Raw genomic sequence first — 19,655 nt, forward strand, 5'->3', positions numbered from 1 at the left:
ATTGACAATTAAATTTAGGTTTATCAAATATTATATTTGTTCATGCATTTAGAAATTAATAGTTTGACAAAATAAATTTAAAATTTTGATTAAATATAATTTTTCGGTGTGGAGTATTTCATGGTAAGAAAGTTTATAATGGTGAAATTATAAGGCTCTAAATGTCAGTTAATTAATTATTAGTAATGATGAATCATTTATGTCATATTATTTTTATCTTTACATTACAATAATAATAAGTTTTATTCTTGAATGTCAGTTAATTATTAGTAATGATGAATCATTTATGTCCTATTATTTTTATCTTTACATTACAATAATAATAAGTTTTAACAAATATAATATTTGATTAAATATAATTTTTCGGTGTGGAGTATTTCATGGTAAGAAAGTTTATAATGGTGAAATTATAAGGCTCTAAATGTCAGTTAATTAATTATTAGTAATGATGAATCATTTATGTCATATTATTTTTATCTTTACATTACAATAATAATAAGTTTTATTCTTGCACGAAGGGTATTCTTGTAAATGCACAATCAGAAAACAATGTCAATTATACACACTTTTATAGGTATATAGATAGATATATAGATATAGATATAGATATAGAAGAGTACACAATCATATCTATATATGTCACAGATCAACTTTATATGAAAGCATGCATACTATAAGTTATCGCCTGTTTTAGACAAAAGCTAAAGCTTTCCTATTCAAATTTTGAACTAAGAACCATAAAGATGAACCCAAAGGAGCAAGATCACAGCTCTGCCATCATTCCTCTCCTAGCTTCCAACGATGATGTTGAGAAAGGAAATGGAGTTCTCAAGACCGACGGTGCTTCGTTTTTCGAGACAACTTTCAATGGATTAAATTCCTTATCAGGTATGTAGGCATGTATATGTCCTCTCTTGAATATCCCCCAACCTTCAACGTAACAATCATTAGCAAACTAAAATTTCTACGTTTTCTCGTTTCCAGGTGTTGGGATTTTGTCGATTCCATATGCATTGTCGAATGGCGGGTGGCTAAGCTTGATTCTTCTATTCATGGTTGCTAGTGCAACCTTCTATACAGGCTTGTTGATCAAAAGATGAATGGATTTTGACCCGAATATACGAACCTATCCCGATGTAAGAGACAAGGCTTTTGGCACCAGAGGACGAATCGTTGTCTCGATTTTCATGCATATTGAACTGTACTTGGTTCCCACAGGTTTCCTGATAATTCTTGTGGATAATCTGCACGACTTATTAGCGAGCTTGGAACTCGATTTTTATGGCATCAACATTGGCGGAAGACAAAGTCTGGTCATAATCGTGACACTAATATTGATGCCTTCTGTTTGGATTAACAATATGAGAGCTCTTTCATATGTATCCGCCACTGGAGTTCTAGCTTGTGTTGTGACTATTGGATCGGTTCTATGGGTCGGTACATCTGATGACATTGGGTTTCATAAAAAGGGAACACTTATTAATTGGACAGGAATCCCTACGGCTTTCAGCTTGTACATGTTCAGTTACGGTGCTCATCCTGTATTCCCTACATTGTACAATTCTATGCGAAACCGACGACAATTCTTTTGGGTAAATTCAGTTCTCGAAACACTAGATCTTCTTCAAATAGTCGAGTCCTAAAGCTGACACATTTCATAATTTTTTGTAGGTTCTGCTTGTATGCATTCTCTTTTGTTCGGTTACTAATGCATGCATGGCAATCTCGGGATACCTAATGTTCGGTTCAGAGGTAAAATCCCAGATAACACTGAACCTCCCAACGAATAATATTAGCTCCAAAGTGGCTATCTACACTGCCTTGTCACTCCGATAGCGAAATACGCACTGATGCTAAGGCCAATTGTTGATGGAATCGAAGATATGATACAGTCTCATCGTGGGAAGAAATCTTATGGTTTCTTTGTCAGGACAATCTTGGTGATCAGCAGTGCCATCGTGGCCTCAACGCTACCGTTTTTTGGGTATCTAATGGCACTCGTTGGAGCGTTTTAAAATGTCACAGCTTCTATATTACTTCCATGCTTTTGCTACTTGAAGATTTCAGGTGCTTATCGAAAACTGGGGTTGAATTGGCGATCATCGGATTCATAGTGTTGATGGGTCTTGTTATCCTCGTTACCGGCACCTACACGTCTTTGAAACAAATAATCCAAAACCTATAAATATATAACCTTTCGATTATCCACACTATGCATTGTCAAGGGAAAATTATTACCCCCAAGTGTTTTTCATGTCCCGAACGAACTTCAAACGCAATAAAATAACTAATGGAAAACGAGTATATTCATTTTCTGTTACATATTTAAGGCACCCACTAGATCTTATTTTCCAACAGTAAATCGCATGCAATATAGTGTTTATGTCTCCAATTAAACCTTGAAATCAATACTCCAAAGACCATGGTAGTCCGGTCTGGCTCGATCCTGCTGCCCGTCATTTAATGAAAACCTCAATCGAATCGCAAAACCACGGACTCGATCTCTATCCAGGCCAAGATCATCGAGTTCCAGTAGTCAAGACAGTTCTATACAAATCTCCAAGGCCATTAACCAACGAACGTTTAGACACGTTCATGTTTCGTTCACCTGAGTTTGAAGAAATTCTTTAAATGTGCTAAAAATGATATCCTCCCAGTATAGATTATATTTATCGAAAAAAATTCGCAATCGATTTGTTGAGAACTCAACCAAAGTCTCATGTTAAAAATATACAAGGAAGAACATGACTTAATAAGATGGAATAATATCTTTATTGGTATGCGAAATTTTGGGTGAAAACCAAAATCAAATTCATCACAGAACTTAAGCTCTAAGTGGACAATATCATTCTAGTGTGGAGATACGCGGCTTTCATTTAACAACAGACTTTTGGAGTAATAATCTCATTTAATTTCTAACCATTTGAAAGATTCAAATATTTTGAAATTCGAATATAAATTATGGGTTTCTTGAATTGTGAGTGTGGGCGATTTGGAGGGATTTTTCAGATCCTAAACAATTTAACATATTTTTCAGCACAATATCATTGTTTGTTTTATATATTGTCGAGGAGCAAAGGACCCAATCTATGTTCTTTCTGGGCTGAGTAATGGTCCAATAATTTTCATTTGTGTAGGCTCCAAAAGTTAAATATTGTCAATTTGGCACGACGATACCCAATTTTAGGGAAAATTGCTTTTATGGTTATTTATTTTTAAGTCTCAGCGATTTTAGTATATTATATCGTCAAAATTAGGTTTTAGTACTATGTTATTTTTTTGTTGTTGAAATTTTGGTTGTTTGTTTTACCATTTTAGTCATTCTTCTACAAAAGTACTTAAATGACATTGAGATTTCAGGATAAAGATCTAAGATTTGAGATGATATTGAGATTTCAGGATAAAGATCAAGCAAAGGATAATACGATCACTAGAGTTCGAATTCATGGATGTATTTAATGTATAATTTCGAAATATTCAATGGATGGGGATGTAGATTCGAAATGTTACCCAATATCTAGGATAAAAGATTGATATTTATCCTAGATTTAACTTTGATTCAAAAATTCAAGAGCAAGGATAATACACGATCATGATAGTAGTCAACTCCTACAAATAGGAGGGTCCTGGAACTCGAAAATCACACCTCAAATTCACTCAATATTTTCAAGTTTCTCTCTAGTCTCCATATGAATTTTCGAGACTACTCTCGTGGTTTTGCCGAGTATCGAAGCGCTGCTGCAGTCCAAAGCCGGAGAAGGAATTCGAAATTCCAGTGCAAGAAAACCCCCACTCTTTCGACCTTTTTTTCATCAAGAATTAAGGTAAGTGAGGTAAGTGATGAGCTTGTTTTCCAACAGTAAATCGTTGTGTTTGTTATAACAAACTGATGTTACGCGTGAAATTTTTATTCCTTGTATTTAATATAAAGGTAATTAAGTCTCAGATACAAAGTAGGTTATGGAATACGATTCTTAGATTTTCTCCTCAGTTTCTTTAATTTGGTATCAGAGTCACAAGAAATGGTTGACGCCTCTCTTGATCCTGGCTCCATCTCATCATCGAGTGTTGTTTCCACTAACCCAAATCTCCTACTCGTAAATCCAGCAAATCAGAACAACTCCAACGATGATGTTGAGAAAGGAAATGGAGTTCTCAAGACCGACGGTGCTTCGTTTTTCGAGACAACTTTCAATGGATTAAATTCCTTATCAGGTATGTAGGCATGTATATGTCCTCTCTTGAATATCCCCCAACCTTCAACGTAACAATCATTAGCAAACTAAAATTTCTACGTTTTCTCGTTTCCAGGTGTTGGGATTTTGTCGATTCCATATGCATTGTCGAATGGCGGGTGGCTAAGCTTGATTCTTCTATTCATGGTTGCTAGTGCAACCTTCTATACAGGCTTGTTGATCAAAAGATGTATGGACTTTGACTCGAATATACGAACCTATCCCGATGTAGGAGACAAGGCTTTTGGCACCAGAGGACGAATGGTTGTCTCGATTTTCGTGCATATTGAACTGTACTTGGTTGCCACAGGTTTCCTGATAATTCTTGTGGATAATCTGCACGACTTATTAGCGAGCTTGGAACTCGATTTTTATGGCATCAACATTGGCGGAAGACAAAGTCTGGTCATAATCGTGACACTAATATTGATGCCTTCTGTTTGGATTAACAATATGAGAGCTCTTTCATATGTATCCGCCACTGGAGTTCTAGCTTGTGTTGTGACTATTGGATCGGTTCTATGGGTCGGTACATCTGATGACATTGGGTTTCATAAAAAGGGAACACTTATTAATTGGACAGGAATCCCTACGGCTTTCAGCTTGTACATGTTCAGTTACGGTGCTCATCCTGTATTCCCTACATTGTACAATTCTATGCGAAACCGACGACAATTCTTTTGGGTAAATTCAGTTCTCGAAACACTAGATCTTCTTCAAATAGTCGAGTCCTAAAGCTGACACATTTCATAATTTTTTGTAGGTTCTGCTTGTATGCATTCTCTTTTGTTCGGTTACTAATGCATGCATGGCAATCTCGGGATACCTAATGTTCGGTTCAGAGGTAAAATCCCAGATAACACTGAACCTCCCAACGAATAATATTAGCTCCAAAGTGGCTATCTACACTGCCCTTGTCACTCCTTTAGCGAAATACGCACTGATGCTAAGGCCAATTGTTGATGGAATCGAAGATCTGATACGATCATATCGTGGGAAGAAATCTTATGGTTTCTTTGTCAGGACAATCTTGGTGATCAGCAGTGCCATTGTGGCCTCAACACTACCGTTTTTCGGGTATCTAATGGCACTCGTTGGAGCGTTTTTGAACGTCACAGCTTCGATATTACTTCCATGCTTTTGTTACTTGAAGATTTCAGGTGCTTATAGAAAACTGAGCGTTGAATTGGCGATCATCGGATTCATAGTGTTGATGGGTCTTGTTATCCTCGTTACCGGCACCTACACGTCTTTGAAACAAATAATCCAAAACCTATAAATATATAACCTTTCGATTATCCACACTATGCATTGTCAAGGGAAAATTATTACCCCCAAGTGTTTTTCATGTCCCGAACGAACTTCAAATGCAATTAAATAATTAATGAAAAACGAATATATACATTTTCTGTTACATATTTCAGGCACCCGGTGCTATTTTTCTTGATGAATGTCATCTAGATCTTATGTAGCCACACTATTTTTTTTTCTTTGGTCTTCTATTATTATTATTATTATTATTATTATTATTATTATTATTTTAAATTTTTTGGTAATTATATTTATAAATATCTTTATAAATATAAAAATATTTATAAAGACGTCACCAACGTAACACATGAATATATTTAATACATAGGGTTAAAACGTTAATAAAATACTATAACATCTGCACACACGTTGATGTAATATAAGTTTTAACTGCAGAACATGTATTTTAAATACCTCAATCAAATCAAATCAAATCATAACACTAAAAACATTAGACTTTCTTATTAANGTAACACATGAATATATTTAATACATAAGGTTAAAACGTTAATAAAATACTATAACATCTGCACACACGTTAGATGTAATATAAGTTTTAAGTGCAGAACATGTATTTTAAATACCTCAATCAAATCAAATCATAACACTAAAAACATTAGACTTTCTTATTAATGAAAATTTCAGTTCATTTCAACAAAATAATAAAATAAAATAACACTTGAAATTTTTTTTTCGTGGCTTGTCATTTATAAAATAGCAGAAAGACCAAAATACAAATTTTGTTGTCTTCATTTTTTGACGAATATCTATTTTCCAATAAATCACTATACTCCGAGATTTATCATGGGACGTATGATGCATTACAAACGCTTGTGAAAAATTTAATTCGATGAGATTTATGGTAGCTAGTGACATTCTAGAGACAAACATTTAAAGTCGTTCATGCATAATATATCTATTACAACATTTATTCCAACTATCCACAAAATATTCCATCTCAGCTCATTTATGCAATCTTATAAAATAAACCACCATTAATTAGAATTTATAATTATAATATAAATATAATGTGGAGGCTAGTTTCTTCAATGTTTGTGGGCGTCGTGTTTTTAAACAATCTTTCCAAAAATATATATTGTACATCAAAATGAAGTGTTGCACGACACATTGAACTTAATAAACATGTGTCAAACATTTTTTTTTTATGTTTTACTAGTATCTCGGAGCAGGCAATACATGTTTACACACTTAGAATAATTATTATTGATTTTTGTATATATTTTTAATTATAAATGATATCTACAAATTTATTGATATAAATTGATAAAGATAAATGGACATTTTTTTTATCCACCATTCCTCTCCTAGATTCCTGTGATGATGTTGAGAAAGGAATTAATGGAGTTTTCAAATGTTGGATCAATTCTATATATATGAGCTTATTTATGAATAATTATGTGTTGTGCATTGTCCATTAAATTAAGTCCAAAATAAAGTGATCAACTAATGTTTTGGTTTATTGAGCTTTAATGTATCTAATAGGTTCTGAGCCTTTAGATACATAAGTGTAATTTGTTTTTACGATAAGATAAAACAGAAATATCAGAAGATAATGATAAACATTATCTATATATAGGTCATGATCCCCAGATCACGTGGCATCACGTTCTATATTTTCTTCACCAATAAAAAAATATTTCACAACATAAAACTAAAGGATTTTCTCAAGGAAAAGAGTGTGTAGATATGGAAGATAAAGACACGTTCTAAAGAATTCAAGATTATGGCTTCAGGTACGCTTCCGCTTAAGTTCTAAGTTAAATTCTTAATGATTTAGCATGGTGAATTAAATGGTTTAAGAATTTTCCACAACAAGTGGTATCATAGACACTCATGTTTTTGTTTAAAGTTTTAGATAGCCTTTGTTTACAAATTTGAAAAAAAAAATTGTTTAAAATATTTTTTATATGACTTCAGATCTGGAAAATATTTTGATGAAAACAAATATTTTAAAGTTTCAATTTTGGTAAAAATTAGTTACTTTAAGTATCTCAAAATTAATGATATAGTGTATAAATATATATACATTGTCAGATTTGACCAAAACATCAGTTAAAATTTGCAAATGTTATATTTATCATAAAATTATTTTAACAGCTTGTTTAAAAAACAACCATTAAAATCTTTATCCTACTAAGTGAGATTACTATATGAATCTTCCTATTATGTCATTGTATTTTATCCCATACTATAAATGTGATGCCCAGGGTCGAAGAAGGCGGGGGGTGATCACCAGTGTCATGAGGTTGCACGGACAATGAGCGGCTTCTGCCAAACTTCTAGGTGAAAGAAACATGAATGAACCGCTCCCACACCAGAATGAGAGCAATTCCAAAACTGTTCAGACATGTGACTGTGCAGTTAAGGAGTGCTTAAAAGACTTGATAGGTACTACTCATATCAAGAATGTGCATCTTCTTTTCGGGAGCTCATCAATAAGAACTTCAAAGTTAAGCGTTCGTTACTCGGGACAATTTTGGGATATATGACCCCCTGAGAAATTTTCTAGGGTGCATGTGAGTGAGGACATAAACACGTTGGAAAGACTCGTCATGGTACAGTGGGGACAGTCGTCGAATCCGAGATTTTACAGTTGGTATCGAGCCGACCTCTCCTAGGACCGTGTGGTTCGGGGACGAACCAAGCGGAAGCTGGTGGGCATGTGACGCCTGAGGTCGAAGAGGGCAGAGGTTGATCGCCGGTGCCATGAGGTTGCACAGACAATGAGCGGCTTTTAACATGCTTCTAGGCAAATGAAATATGAATGAACCGATCCCACACCGGAATGAAAGGGATTCCAAAACTGTTCAGGTATGAGACTGTGTAGTTGAGAAGTACTTAAAAGATTTAATAGGTAATACTCATATAGAAAATCTGCATCTTCTTTTCTAGAGCTCATCTCATAAGAACTTCAAAGTTAAACGTGCTTGACTTGAGACAATTTTGAGATGCGTGACCCCCTAAGATGTTTACTAGGGTGCGTGTAAATAAAGACATAACGCTGAAAAGAATCGTCTTGATACAGTGTGGACAGTCGTCGAATCCGAAACGTTACGCTAAATCTTCATCTTTATTTAAATGAATTTTATCATGTTTTATCGTTGTTAACTAATTCTTCTTTGGTATTGCTCTTCCTAGATTAATTGCGAATTGGATTTGGTCTGTATCGTCACATTGAGTTGTGTGCATGTATTATTGATTCTTTTTTTTTATAAGTATCATTATTTAAAAAAATTAAATTTAGAATTTTCTAATTTTAATAATTTTTGAATTTTTTAACATAAATTTCAATTTTTAATCTAAAAAAAAGTGAGGAGATGAGGATAATTTTACTTTGGTATAATTTGACTTTAACAATCAAAAGTTGTGGTTTAATATATACTAGTACCATGGTGCTCACATTGTATACTAATGTAGTTTATTTTTTGAGACGAAAACAAAAACGATTAAAAAAATACATAATTAAAAAAATTATAAAATGAGAAAAAGAAATAAAAAATAAAAAAAGAAAAGGCACACCATCCGACCAAATGGTCGGTCTACCTCCTCTTCCTATCAACATTTTCTCAGACGAGTTTGTCACACCGAGTTTACCCAATAAAATTTACGAGATTAGCGTGGTATGCATGCTATTATATCAACCCGAATATTTACTCAGTGCTATCGACGCATGGTTGCTACCTAACAAAATAAAAAAATAAAAAAACTTGTTTGATAGAGACTTCTGTTATAAAAAGACCTATGCTGCTAAGTTCGGGTTCCATACAACTGAACCAATAAAGGATATACGATAATTTGATAATCTAAGTTAAATCGATTGTTAGGCAGAAACCTTAGAACAAATATCAAGGGATTTAGAGTTCAACTTACAGTTTGCTGGCAATTTCGAAGAGCAAAGTTTTGATATTTGGTGCTACTGGTTATCTGGGTTAATACTTGATCAAGGCAAGCATTTCTTCGGGCCATCCTACTTATGCCTATATTCGCCCCCTTGAGTCCAACTCCGATCCTTCGAAGATTCAACTTGTCAAAGATTTTGAATCCATGGGAGTTATCGTTTCCCAAGTAAGATAATCGTGTTTCTTCAGATACAAGATAATTGTTTTTCTTAAATACAAACGTTTAAGGGAAACTAATTGTAATATTATTGGTCATGTAAGTTGGTCTCATTTTGGTTTTGGTCATCCTTCGGAAAAAATGACAAATTGCAGCAAGATCAGAGTGTCATTGCACTAAAACTGACACCTAACTTATAGAACTAAAATCAAAATGAGGTCAGCAGACAAATTTAACTATTTTCTCAATTTTTAATATCTGCAAGTAAATTCTTTTTTGTTTTCGAAAAGGGTGGACTCGACGAGCACAATAAGCTCGTTTCCTTGGTGAAAGAGGTGGATATCGTGATATCCGCACTTGCAGTTCCTCAACATCTCGAGCAGCTCAAGATTATCAATGCCATGAAAGAGGCAGGCAATGTAAAGGTGATTAATCATTCTGATTTTTTTAATTCCTTCAATTACTAAATATTGATTACAATTTTGCATGAAAATAATGGGTTTTATTTTTATTACCAAAAAAAATCAGAGATTTGTTCCATCAGAATATGGGAATGAAGTGGATCGAGTAAGTGGTGCATTGCCACCATTCCAAAAATTGCTCGACAACAAGAAGAAAATAAGGAGGGCGACCGAAGAAGCCGGGATCCCCTTTACGTATGTTTCTGCAAATTCATTTGCAGCATACTTTGTTGATTATTTTCTTCATCCACATGATGAAAACTCCCATGAAGTTACTCTATATGGAAATGGTGATGCCAAAGGTATGAAACGTAACATTGTCGATCGACCATGAGAGATATATCATAAGACAGCTAACTATTTTCGTAAAGCACATATGTATGTCCCATGTCATATATATGATACATATATTATTTTTGTGCAGCGGTGTTGAATAATGAAGAAGACGTTGCGGCGTACACGTTGAAAGAAGCAACCGACCCGAGGGTGGCGAATCGAGTCATTATCTGTCGACCCCCAAAAAACATCGTATCCCAGCTCGATTTGGTGGATGCATGGGAGAACAAAACGGGACGTACCATAACAAGGGTCCATGTTCCCGAGCACGAAATCATCAATCTTTCCAGAAGTAACATTAAACACTGCTGATACATGGAATTAAAATCGAATCTTTTTATATATATATAAACATATTTTTGGTTATGTTGGACGCAGATTTGCCATTTCCGGACAACGTCCCGGTTTCGATCATTCACAATATATTCATCCAAGGATGTTAGATGAATTTCGAGTTAACGGAGGATGACTTGGAAGCATCGGCATTATATTGTACCCTGAATACAAGTATACTTCTGTTCATGATCTTCTTGATCGTTGCCTTGTCCGTCCACTTGAGCTTAAACTGGCCACGTTTGCTTGATTACTCAACTTTATGCATATGGAGTTACGTGCGTGTGTGTGTGTGCGCGATCATTTTCTTTATTTTGGCAATTAATTATCTATATAAGGTTGCATTTGGTTTAGCAATATTTGGTTTGAGTATATTAGGAAATAATTGATTTATATATGATTGGTTATATATTCGCTTGAGATATTTATTTTAAAAAATGGAAAATTACCAATTTTATCAGTTATATTTTCTTATTTCTGATTTTGATGATCTATGTTGTAAATTTTTTGTTTTAGTTCGTTATATTTGTATTTTGTCATTAGGGGAAATTGCTTTGATGACTAATATTCTTTTTCTTGATTGTCGTTTATATATCGATTTGTCAATAAGTGGCTGTTATTCTAAATAATAACAAACATGAAAGATAACTAATCGAATAAAACAGGAAAGAGTTTTACGAAAAATCCCAAAATAAAAATTCTAAAAGAACTCACCAATCCGCAAATCAAATTTGAGTGTAGCGTACGTACAGACAAAACGAGAATGGTTTAGTTTTTTCACTACACTTCACCAATTAATTATGGACACATATTTACTTTCCATTTAATTAATTTGTTTGTCTCGAAGTTAAAAATCATATTGAGAACAAAAATTTGGCATAATTACATTATACAAAAGTATCTTGGGGACGATATCAAATATTTATATTTTTGAGACGAATCGATTCAATTTGTATATATATAATAAAAAATAATATTTTTCATAGACAAAACCATGTCAAATATCTATCTTATAAAATCGACTTGTGAGATTCTCTCATAAGAGTTTTTTGTGAAATATATCATATATATATTTTTAAAAAAACAATCTATATTCATACTCTTTACATTTCGATTATATAAACTATTTTGGTTATCTCAAATATATTAAGTAGAACATTTATAAATTAATACTCGATAGTTTAATAATATTTCTAAAATAAAAACTTTTTTAGATCCCGAGTTAGACCAGTATGTTAAATTAATAAGTTTGATTAATTAATAAGATGATAATTTTTTGGAATACCAATGTATAAAACCATGATCTTTTTCAGTATCATAAATTAAATTTTTTCTAAAATTACAAACTTATATAACTAAGAAACATTAGTAAAATATGATTATTAATATAAACATCAAGAAACTTACAAAATTATCGATAAATTTTAAAACTTATCATGCTCGAGCTCGATTTCAAGTATTAAATTTATTTGATTTTCAATTAGATTCATTTACATGCCTAGGAAACCCAAGGCACAATAAAAGTAGTGACATTATGATGGCTATTGCAGTAACATAAAAGGATACAATCAACAACATTAACTGGTAAAGTTTTGCCAGGTTTTGCATAGCATTTCACTACATAGGACAGCATAGTGAAAATATTACTACATATGGGTACCCCTCGTCGGGCGACATACATGATTCCTCTTACGAGCATGTTCTTCGTTATGGTGCTGTGTTCGACATGCTGATCCGTACCAGCAGTCTTGCCTCTGTAGTGCCTCCGGAGGTAGGTACTACAAAAATTTACAAATAATTTTATCATCCAAATAGCCATCAATATAAACATCAAGAAATGACAATTATTTCCACGAGGAAAATAACCTGGGCTTAGTTAATGAATATTGATGAGTGAAATGATACATGACAGAATCGCCGATACGAGTTAAAATAATCAGAAAGAAAGTTGTCAAAAATTGCTAGGCTACAATCAGAAAGAAAGTTGTTAAAAAACGTGCCTATAATATTCTACTCGATGTCTAACTAATACAAGTTTATAAACTTTTAACTCACAGTGCAGAAAGCTATGAGAATGAGCCACTGAAATTGAAAATTGCTCAAGGAAGCAGAAGCTTACATGTTTAGGTAATGTGACTCGGAACCAGTATAAGAGAAACGAGACTAATTTGTCGTAGCACTCACTGCATTTAAGGACAAACAAAAACAACGATTTACTTTGTGCTTGGACTCAAAGTAAAAATAGAGTTATGACAAAAAGAGTTATAGAATTTTGATCATCATGCTTGCTAATTTGATCTAATGGAAAACTTTAAGAGGTCTAATTATATTCAATAAACAGAAAATTCCAAGTTCAGAATTCGTCAAGTTCTCAATACTTTTTCGGGCTTACAAAATATGACATGGACTGAATTTGCATATAAGCAGAGACATATATAACATAGTGATGTACAGAATAACTTACTTGCAGACATATGTTTGCGGATTGATCATTTCAGAATGATTCAATGGTAGCCTTGTCCTGTCTGAAAAGAAGATAAAACCAAAACAAAATATTTAAATCAACAGTATTTATTTCCAAAGCAGATGCACACCAATTAAAATCCTAAACTAACCCCGAGTGACATCAAAGATATCCAAGACGTGTCAAGTTACAGAAGACATTAGGCACAATATTTGTCTTAGTTCAGGAAAAAAAAATGAAAAAAATGATCAAAAAAGTGGTGAAAGAGGACTTGCCTATTTCTCGGTTATTCATTTTCGTGACCCATTCTGAGATGACATCCTGCAATGATCTTCCCATCTGCCTTACGCATTTTTCAGTTATCTGCAAAGAGAAAAGAGAATATGTGAAGACATAAGCCTGAAGACAAACAAAAAGAAAGAAAAGAACAAAGTAAAGAAAGAGAAGTATGAAGATTTTCCATACGTCTTGTTCGTGTCTATTCTTTTCATGCACCAAAAAGGGTATCCTAGAGACAGACCGCTCCGTAATCTGCAGAATAATATTCATCAAGAAGAAAAAACAAAAACATAGAAAATGGAGTTCTCAACAAAAAAACAACAATATTTACAACATGAAAGATAAGGAACTCCGCACTTCGCAATTGTCCAAAATGATAAACACATTAAAGTAAGTCAAAGACAAAATCCGTAAGAACTCAACCAGCAACTGAGCTAATGATCAATGAGCATGAGCATCAGGAAAAAACAATGTGCTTACGGGTTTTAAAATTTCACGACTGCAGACAGGATGGATATCACTTCCTGTAACCCCCAGGGAATGCCAATAGGCACCACAAAATGCACGATCACATCCTAAACCTTCAAAGAAAGGAATCTTCTGAAGCTCGTACAGATTTGTTGAAATATATGGTGAAAATACAATTTAACACCGAAACAGTGCACCACACAGCAAATATATGCATAAGAACAAATGGCTTTCCTACCTGTGCACATTGTTTTCACATTCAAACAATTTATGGTAGTTCCGAGTTAGATTCTACGTACTTCTAGAAGAACAGAGATGCAAGTCACATGTATGATCATTTACAAAGTAAATCACAACCCGACCATCATCAAGGTAACATAACACTTGAATGGCAGGTTTTTATGGGCAAAGGCACCAACCATAGTAATGAAACAATACTTCAAGTCTTCAACTGTGTGCTAAAAACTCTTGACACTTTACTGCTTAGGCTTAGTCCTAAGAATATCTGTTCAAAAATGAAAATGCAGGAAATGACTTTTTTTTTTTTGCCATGTTATGAAAATAGTCATGAAGGTCATCTTCAGTCCCAATAATCTCGGACATGATTTCATTCTGAACTATTGCATCAGTGATGTCAGGACCTACAATGAAAATTCCTATTTAACGTTCCAAAAGAGTATTAAGGAAAACTAAATTTAGATAGTCCATGACCAATTTCCTTTTCCTCCCTCCTCTTTTTTTCTTTTACTTGTTTCTTGTTAATTAGTGGTTAGGGTTCATGTAGGAGGCTTTTGTTGAAACTTTCAGGTTTGTTCAACCTAATAAATTAAACCATGTATATGATACAGGTAAGAAACATACAAAACTATTCAGAATTTACTATCAGAATACGTCAAAATTTTGCCAGTGCCCTAGTTCTAACAACAGTTGCAGAGCCCTGCACCCCCCAACCCAAAGAAAGGAAACCATTACAGTGTTGTGGTACACTGGCATTTGATCTGGAAGGCATAATCCCACCACACGTTTGACATTGAAGATGAATTGTGCTTTGGTTGCATTGGAAACCAGCATACTCGTTGCCTGAGATACATGCATGACAATTTCACAAGTAGCTAATGGTTTGCAATGAAAATACAGTGGTGTATAACTGCCTTCTCCAAAATATTAGCCATAGTTTTCACATTTCAAGTCATAAAATGTTCATGATTACCACATTGAGGGCATGGTGCATTCTCCTCATCTGCTGGAGCACGTGCTCTCTTCCTGCTAAATTTCCTTCCGCTGCTGATTACCTATAAAAAACATTAGCAGTCAGAGTCACTCTAAATTTATGTACCAAATTCTGACAGCTTAATGAACCTAAAACGATGTGTAAGATGACAAATTAGACATAACACACGTAAAAGGCATCTAGAAATATGGTTAGAGAGCTTTTTATAATCCTCCATGTTCAACTCGATCAGAAATTTTAGAAAATACTTAATATCCAAATGCTTCTGAAGTGAATCGATTACAAAGTTGTTTGGTGGATAATTGGAAAGTGGGATTGTGAGGTCTAGGATTTCTCTATTTAGTGGGATGGGGTATATGCAGAAGAATGAATAGTATAAGTAAGTTACTTAAAACATTTGAACACACAGTGCAAAGTAGTCCTTCAATAACTTATAGTGTCCTTTAGAGGAGAGAAGAAACAAAACATTAAATGCTTCATCATTGATTTTATAAATGCATATATATGACTCACAAAGCAAAAATCAAGCATGGCAGCAGGTTTATAGATAAGCATACAAACAAATAATATAACCTCAAGAAATAACGAATTCTCAAGTTCACCATGCTAAAAATTCATCCCTCATTGCAGCCTAAGCCTCACTTATTTTCTGATCAGGGCAACAAAATATACAACTTACAAGGGGAGATTTAATGGACGCATGTGAATCTAAAAGTACAATGTCTTCACTTGAACGCCTAAGAGTAGAATCAGCTTGCAATATATCCTGTGCAGATAAAATAAGAATTTAATACATAAAGAACTATATTCCATACCCTCTCATTCCAAAAGGCCAAATAACTGATGCAAGAGTGCATTCTACATGATTGGACTTTAGCTTTATGGAATTTAACATCATGAATATATTTTCTGAGCTTTTCTCAACCGAAATTAAGTTCAAAATACAAAAATTCATATTTATTAATTTAATCGACTACCAATTTTCACCAAAGAACTGGATGGAAACAACCCACCGGCATCTATCTGCCTACATATTTGCATGATCAAGGGAAGAAAAAAAAAGTGCTGTTATAGTTGACCACATGAAATTCGACAAGAAAGTAGATAGGAAAATGCTTGACAAAAAATATTCTAGTTTGCTACCATTCTAAAAGAAGAACAAAAAATCCAACACAGATGAAAATAGTGACGGGCTATTAAAAGATTTAAGAAAGTCAAACAAGATGGAGAAAACATTCTCTGATTGAATTTGTGCGTTAATAACAAATAAACAGCTACATAAATACTGGCCGCGGAAAATCCCTTACCTCTTCAAGGTTATGCAAAAAATGGTTCCTTCCAACAAATTGTACAACTGCTCTACACTGAGGACATAAAATGCTAGAATGTTTCTCTTGACACCGTTTCAACCACTCCGAGAAGCACCCATTGCTGGATGAGACAGGAGGTAACTGATAAAAAAAAAAGATGAGATGGAAATTGATAGGAATAAGAGGAGGTTAAGAGACATACCAAAAATTGTGAAGGCAGGGAGCTACAGTTACAACGTCATGCCAAACACTTAAACAAATAGAACATTTTGTATGTTCGGGATCAAGAACTATCTGGCATAGACAAATTTACAATAACGTCAACTGTATCAACAAAATTAAGATATAACAGAGATTACGCTTGAGGCTGGATTCTGTCACCTGCAGCTGTTTCTTGCAAATTTCCTCGGCTGGCATTACTTTAAATCTGTACTTCATAAACCCTGGTAGCATTAAAAGATGGGTAACTTAAGTCCCCCATTTCTATGAAACTTATAAAATATTAGTTATTTTAAGTAAGCATCAATCATTTGTGATTAAACAAACATCTTACAAATGTGGAGAGGTATTTGAATTCTAACAGATTATTGGTCTTGGGGGAATAATTACAAACATCAGAGAAATTTTGTAAAATACACTTCAGAAAGCTTTGTTATTGACCAGCTGATAAAGAAATCTAAAAAATGGACTAGTTGCTATTATATCAAATACTACTGCACTTCAATCTTATCACATTTCAAGTAATTTTTTAATTAATTGAATACCTGATGGCTAATGCATTTCAACTCTACAGTGTATAATAAAGATAGATACATGTGAAGCCAACATCATTAGTGTTCGAAAAAAATAATATGAGCTAATTTGAAAATTGAAAAAGCAGAGCCTCAACTATATGGCATCCTGAAAAGTGCTTTTCAGATGCTTGGACACCAAGATGGAGCGAAATGCACATAGACTGCGATTCTCTTTGGACATTAGATTCCATAAAAATTTCTCAAGCATTCACATCAATTTACTGGTAAAGTTCCTCCGATGCTCTTTGGCGATGTATCACATGGAGAGATGCAAAAAGAATGTGATTCTCCTTGAACATTAGATCCCGTAAAAATATCTCAAGCATTCACAGCAACTTAATGGTAAAGTTCCTCCAATGCTCGTTGGCGATGCATCACATGTTTGAACTAAACAAAGCTGAAGGGTAATGTTACGCTGATGGTGGGGAGAAAAGAAGGAAAAGGACAGGTTCAAACAAGAGACATCGATGAGTATGGATTATACACTTATTCCTTCATTCTAATACATGTTTTTTCTGCAGATTTACTCTCTGTTTTATACCAACTCAGCTTCTGTTTCATCATAATAGTTAATTATTCCCTGCAGCTAAAATAACTAGTAGGCATGAATACTAGTTGCTATTGTAGAGGATCAGCTACAACACTTACAGAGGTGGTTAGACGTTTACCACCAACTAGTTCCATAATACGACATCCACAATGAGTCAAACACATTACCAACTAAAAAATTGAAATGACCAACATTAACTCTTGCCTTGAGCCTCAGGACCCAGAATTATTTCGCTGCCACAAGTGATGGTAGTTGTATCATCATCTTGAATCACCGTGTCATCAACAAGTATCGAATGAGAACTGGCTAGCAAAAAACATAGATGTCAAGTGCTTGGAGATTTTTAAAAGTACGCATCGTAATCTATAACAGAATATATAGCACCTCAAAAGAAATCAAACATGCAACCGCCTTTCTCTAAAAATCTCAATCAGTATCAAATGTCAACCAAATGAAATGTTATAGACCAAAGTTTAATGCCAAGCACATAGATACTTTTCAAAGGAATGGTTCTTGTCACCAAACTTTTAATAACACTTTTTCTTTGTTAGAGTATCAGATTATTAAAACCATCAAAACTAAAAAAAATATTCCCCATTGGCAAATAAATGAAATTTGAACCAAGAATCCATGACATTAACTTTTTGGTTGAAGCCAATTCATCTTCCCCAACAACATGTTTTATTCAAAAAGAGAGTTCATTCGCAAGACCACCAGTAGCATTTTTACCGCCAGCTTCAATTGTTAAACGTGAAAATTTTATTTAGCAATTTAATAGAGGATTTAAAGATCATTCCAACAAACTTTCAGAAAGATAATGGCTCAGTTTTGAGCAGATACAAATCTATCACAACAAAAACTCTTCCCAAAACTAACACAAAATCAGAGAAAAATTCAGTAAACACGAGTTTTAAAAAAAATAATCACAAACCACATATTCTTCATCAAGGCAGAAACTTGATCCTTGTTCTTTTCTATCCTGCACCACTCTTGCTTTTCACTTAAAGAACTATTGATCTCCGATAAGACAGTGACATTATCAGATCTCAATTCCACATCTGGATATCGTGAGTCCAACGGCACTGAAGAAAGACGGAAGCAAATATTTTATGAAAGCCAAGTTAGAGAAACAATGCATCTACGTCACCAGCAAAAATCCAAAATTGTACGAGGGACACAAAAAGATTCAAGCTTGCTAACATTCCCAAAAACAGGCAATCATTTGAATTGAAAAAAGAAATAGTTCAACCAAAAAAAATCACAAGGAACACAACACTACACACCTTACGTTATGCCAAGCAAAGGTCACACACTACAGTACTTGATCAATCTTACCCTATAATCAAATTTCCAGAGACCCTGAAACTCTACAAATCGCAGAGTTGACTCAATCTAATAAAGATTGAAGCCCACAATAAAAAATAGAAGACTGAAACAAGAAGCTTAGTCTTTTAAACTTAAAAAAACATTAAAAAAAATCATGTCTTGCTTCTTATTCTTTATCAATTTACCCAGTTTAGCCCAAATATCTTCACCGGAGGCGGTGGCCCCCGAGTTTTCTCCTTTTTCCATTCTCTCTTCTTTCTTCTTGATTCTGCAAACACCGTCCACTTGTATGATTCTTGAAAGGCTGTTTATGTAGAGCCAGGATGAAGGTTGCAGAAAAATCAAAGGGGAATTGGACTTCACTTCGCAGCCGTCGTTTTTTTTTGTGTTCAGTCTCTGGGTACTTTTTTTAATATCACATTTCCACATTAAGTGTACCACATTTCTACATGAATTGTACTACAATTTGTATGACATAGT

At 33.9% G+C, this 19,655-nt stretch overlaps 3 protein-coding genes and 1 pseudogene across 6 annotated transcripts; 3 read left to right on the forward strand and 1 right to left on the reverse strand.

Annotated features, from left to right (window-relative positions):
- The first annotated feature begins 685 nt into the window (after positions 1 to 685).
- On the forward strand, positions 686 to 2,185 carry LOC140972347 (amino acid transporter AVT1I-like; annotated as a pseudogene).
- A 1,319-nt stretch (positions 2,186 to 3,504) lies between these two features.
- On the forward strand, positions 3,505 to 5,598 carry LOC140972348 (amino acid transporter AVT1I-like). The gene is made up of 3 exons (XM_073434791.1): positions 3,505 to 4,215; positions 4,312 to 4,919; positions 4,999 to 5,598. The coding sequence occupies exons 1-3, from the start codon at positions 4,023 to 4,025 to the stop codon at positions 5,512 to 5,514; spliced, it is 1,317 nt and encodes a 438-aa protein (XP_073290892.1). The 5' UTR covers positions 3,505 to 4,022; the 3' UTR covers positions 5,515 to 5,598.
- Positions 5,599 to 9,352: 3,754 nt separating this feature from the next.
- LOC140972422 (isoeugenol synthase 1-like) lies at positions 9,353 to 11,097 on the forward strand. The gene is made up of 5 exons (XM_073434856.1): positions 9,353 to 9,632; positions 9,914 to 10,048; positions 10,152 to 10,386; positions 10,509 to 10,712; positions 10,799 to 11,097. Exons 1-5 carry the CDS (start codon positions 9,612 to 9,614, stop codon positions 10,861 to 10,863), a joined length of 660 nt encoding a protein of 219 aa, XP_073290957.1. The 5' UTR covers positions 9,353 to 9,611; the 3' UTR covers positions 10,864 to 11,097.
- A 1,102-nt stretch (positions 11,098 to 12,199) lies between these two features.
- LOC140974268 (uncharacterized) lies at positions 12,200 to 19,515 on the reverse strand. Of its 4 annotated transcripts, XM_073437635.1 has the most exons (16): positions 19,361 to 19,509; positions 19,133 to 19,241; positions 18,781 to 18,931; positions 18,054 to 18,151; positions 16,887 to 16,948; positions 16,708 to 16,799; positions 16,503 to 16,626; positions 15,875 to 15,961; positions 15,175 to 15,256; positions 14,937 to 15,044; positions 13,977 to 14,077; positions 13,683 to 13,748; positions 13,489 to 13,580; positions 13,218 to 13,274; positions 12,873 to 12,936; positions 12,200 to 12,531 (listed from the first exon to the last, which is right to left on the reverse strand). In XM_073437635.1, exons 3-16 carry the CDS (start codon positions 18,792 to 18,794, stop codon positions 12,400 to 12,402), a joined length of 1,179 nt encoding a protein of 392 aa, XP_073293736.1. In that variant the 5' UTR covers positions 18,795 to 18,931; positions 19,133 to 19,241; positions 19,361 to 19,509; the 3' UTR covers positions 12,200 to 12,399. The 4 variants fall into 4 exon arrangements, with proteins under 4 accessions (XP_073293736.1, XP_073293735.1, XP_073293734.1 ...); XM_073437634.1 differs by lacking the exon at positions 19,133 to 19,241 and having other exon boundaries at positions 13,218 to 13,278; positions 13,493 to 13,580; positions 19,361 to 19,515; XM_073437633.1 differs by lacking the exon at positions 19,133 to 19,241 and having other exon boundaries at positions 19,361 to 19,515.
- Positions 19,516 to 19,655: the final 140 nt, after the last annotated feature.

This window comes from Primulina huaijiensis, chromosome 3 (genome assembly GCF_012295235.1).
Source record: "Primulina huaijiensis isolate GDHJ02 chromosome 3, ASM1229523v2, whole genome shotgun sequence".
Taxonomy (NCBI): Eukaryota; Viridiplantae; Streptophyta; class Magnoliopsida; order Lamiales; family Gesneriaceae; genus Primulina; species Primulina huaijiensis.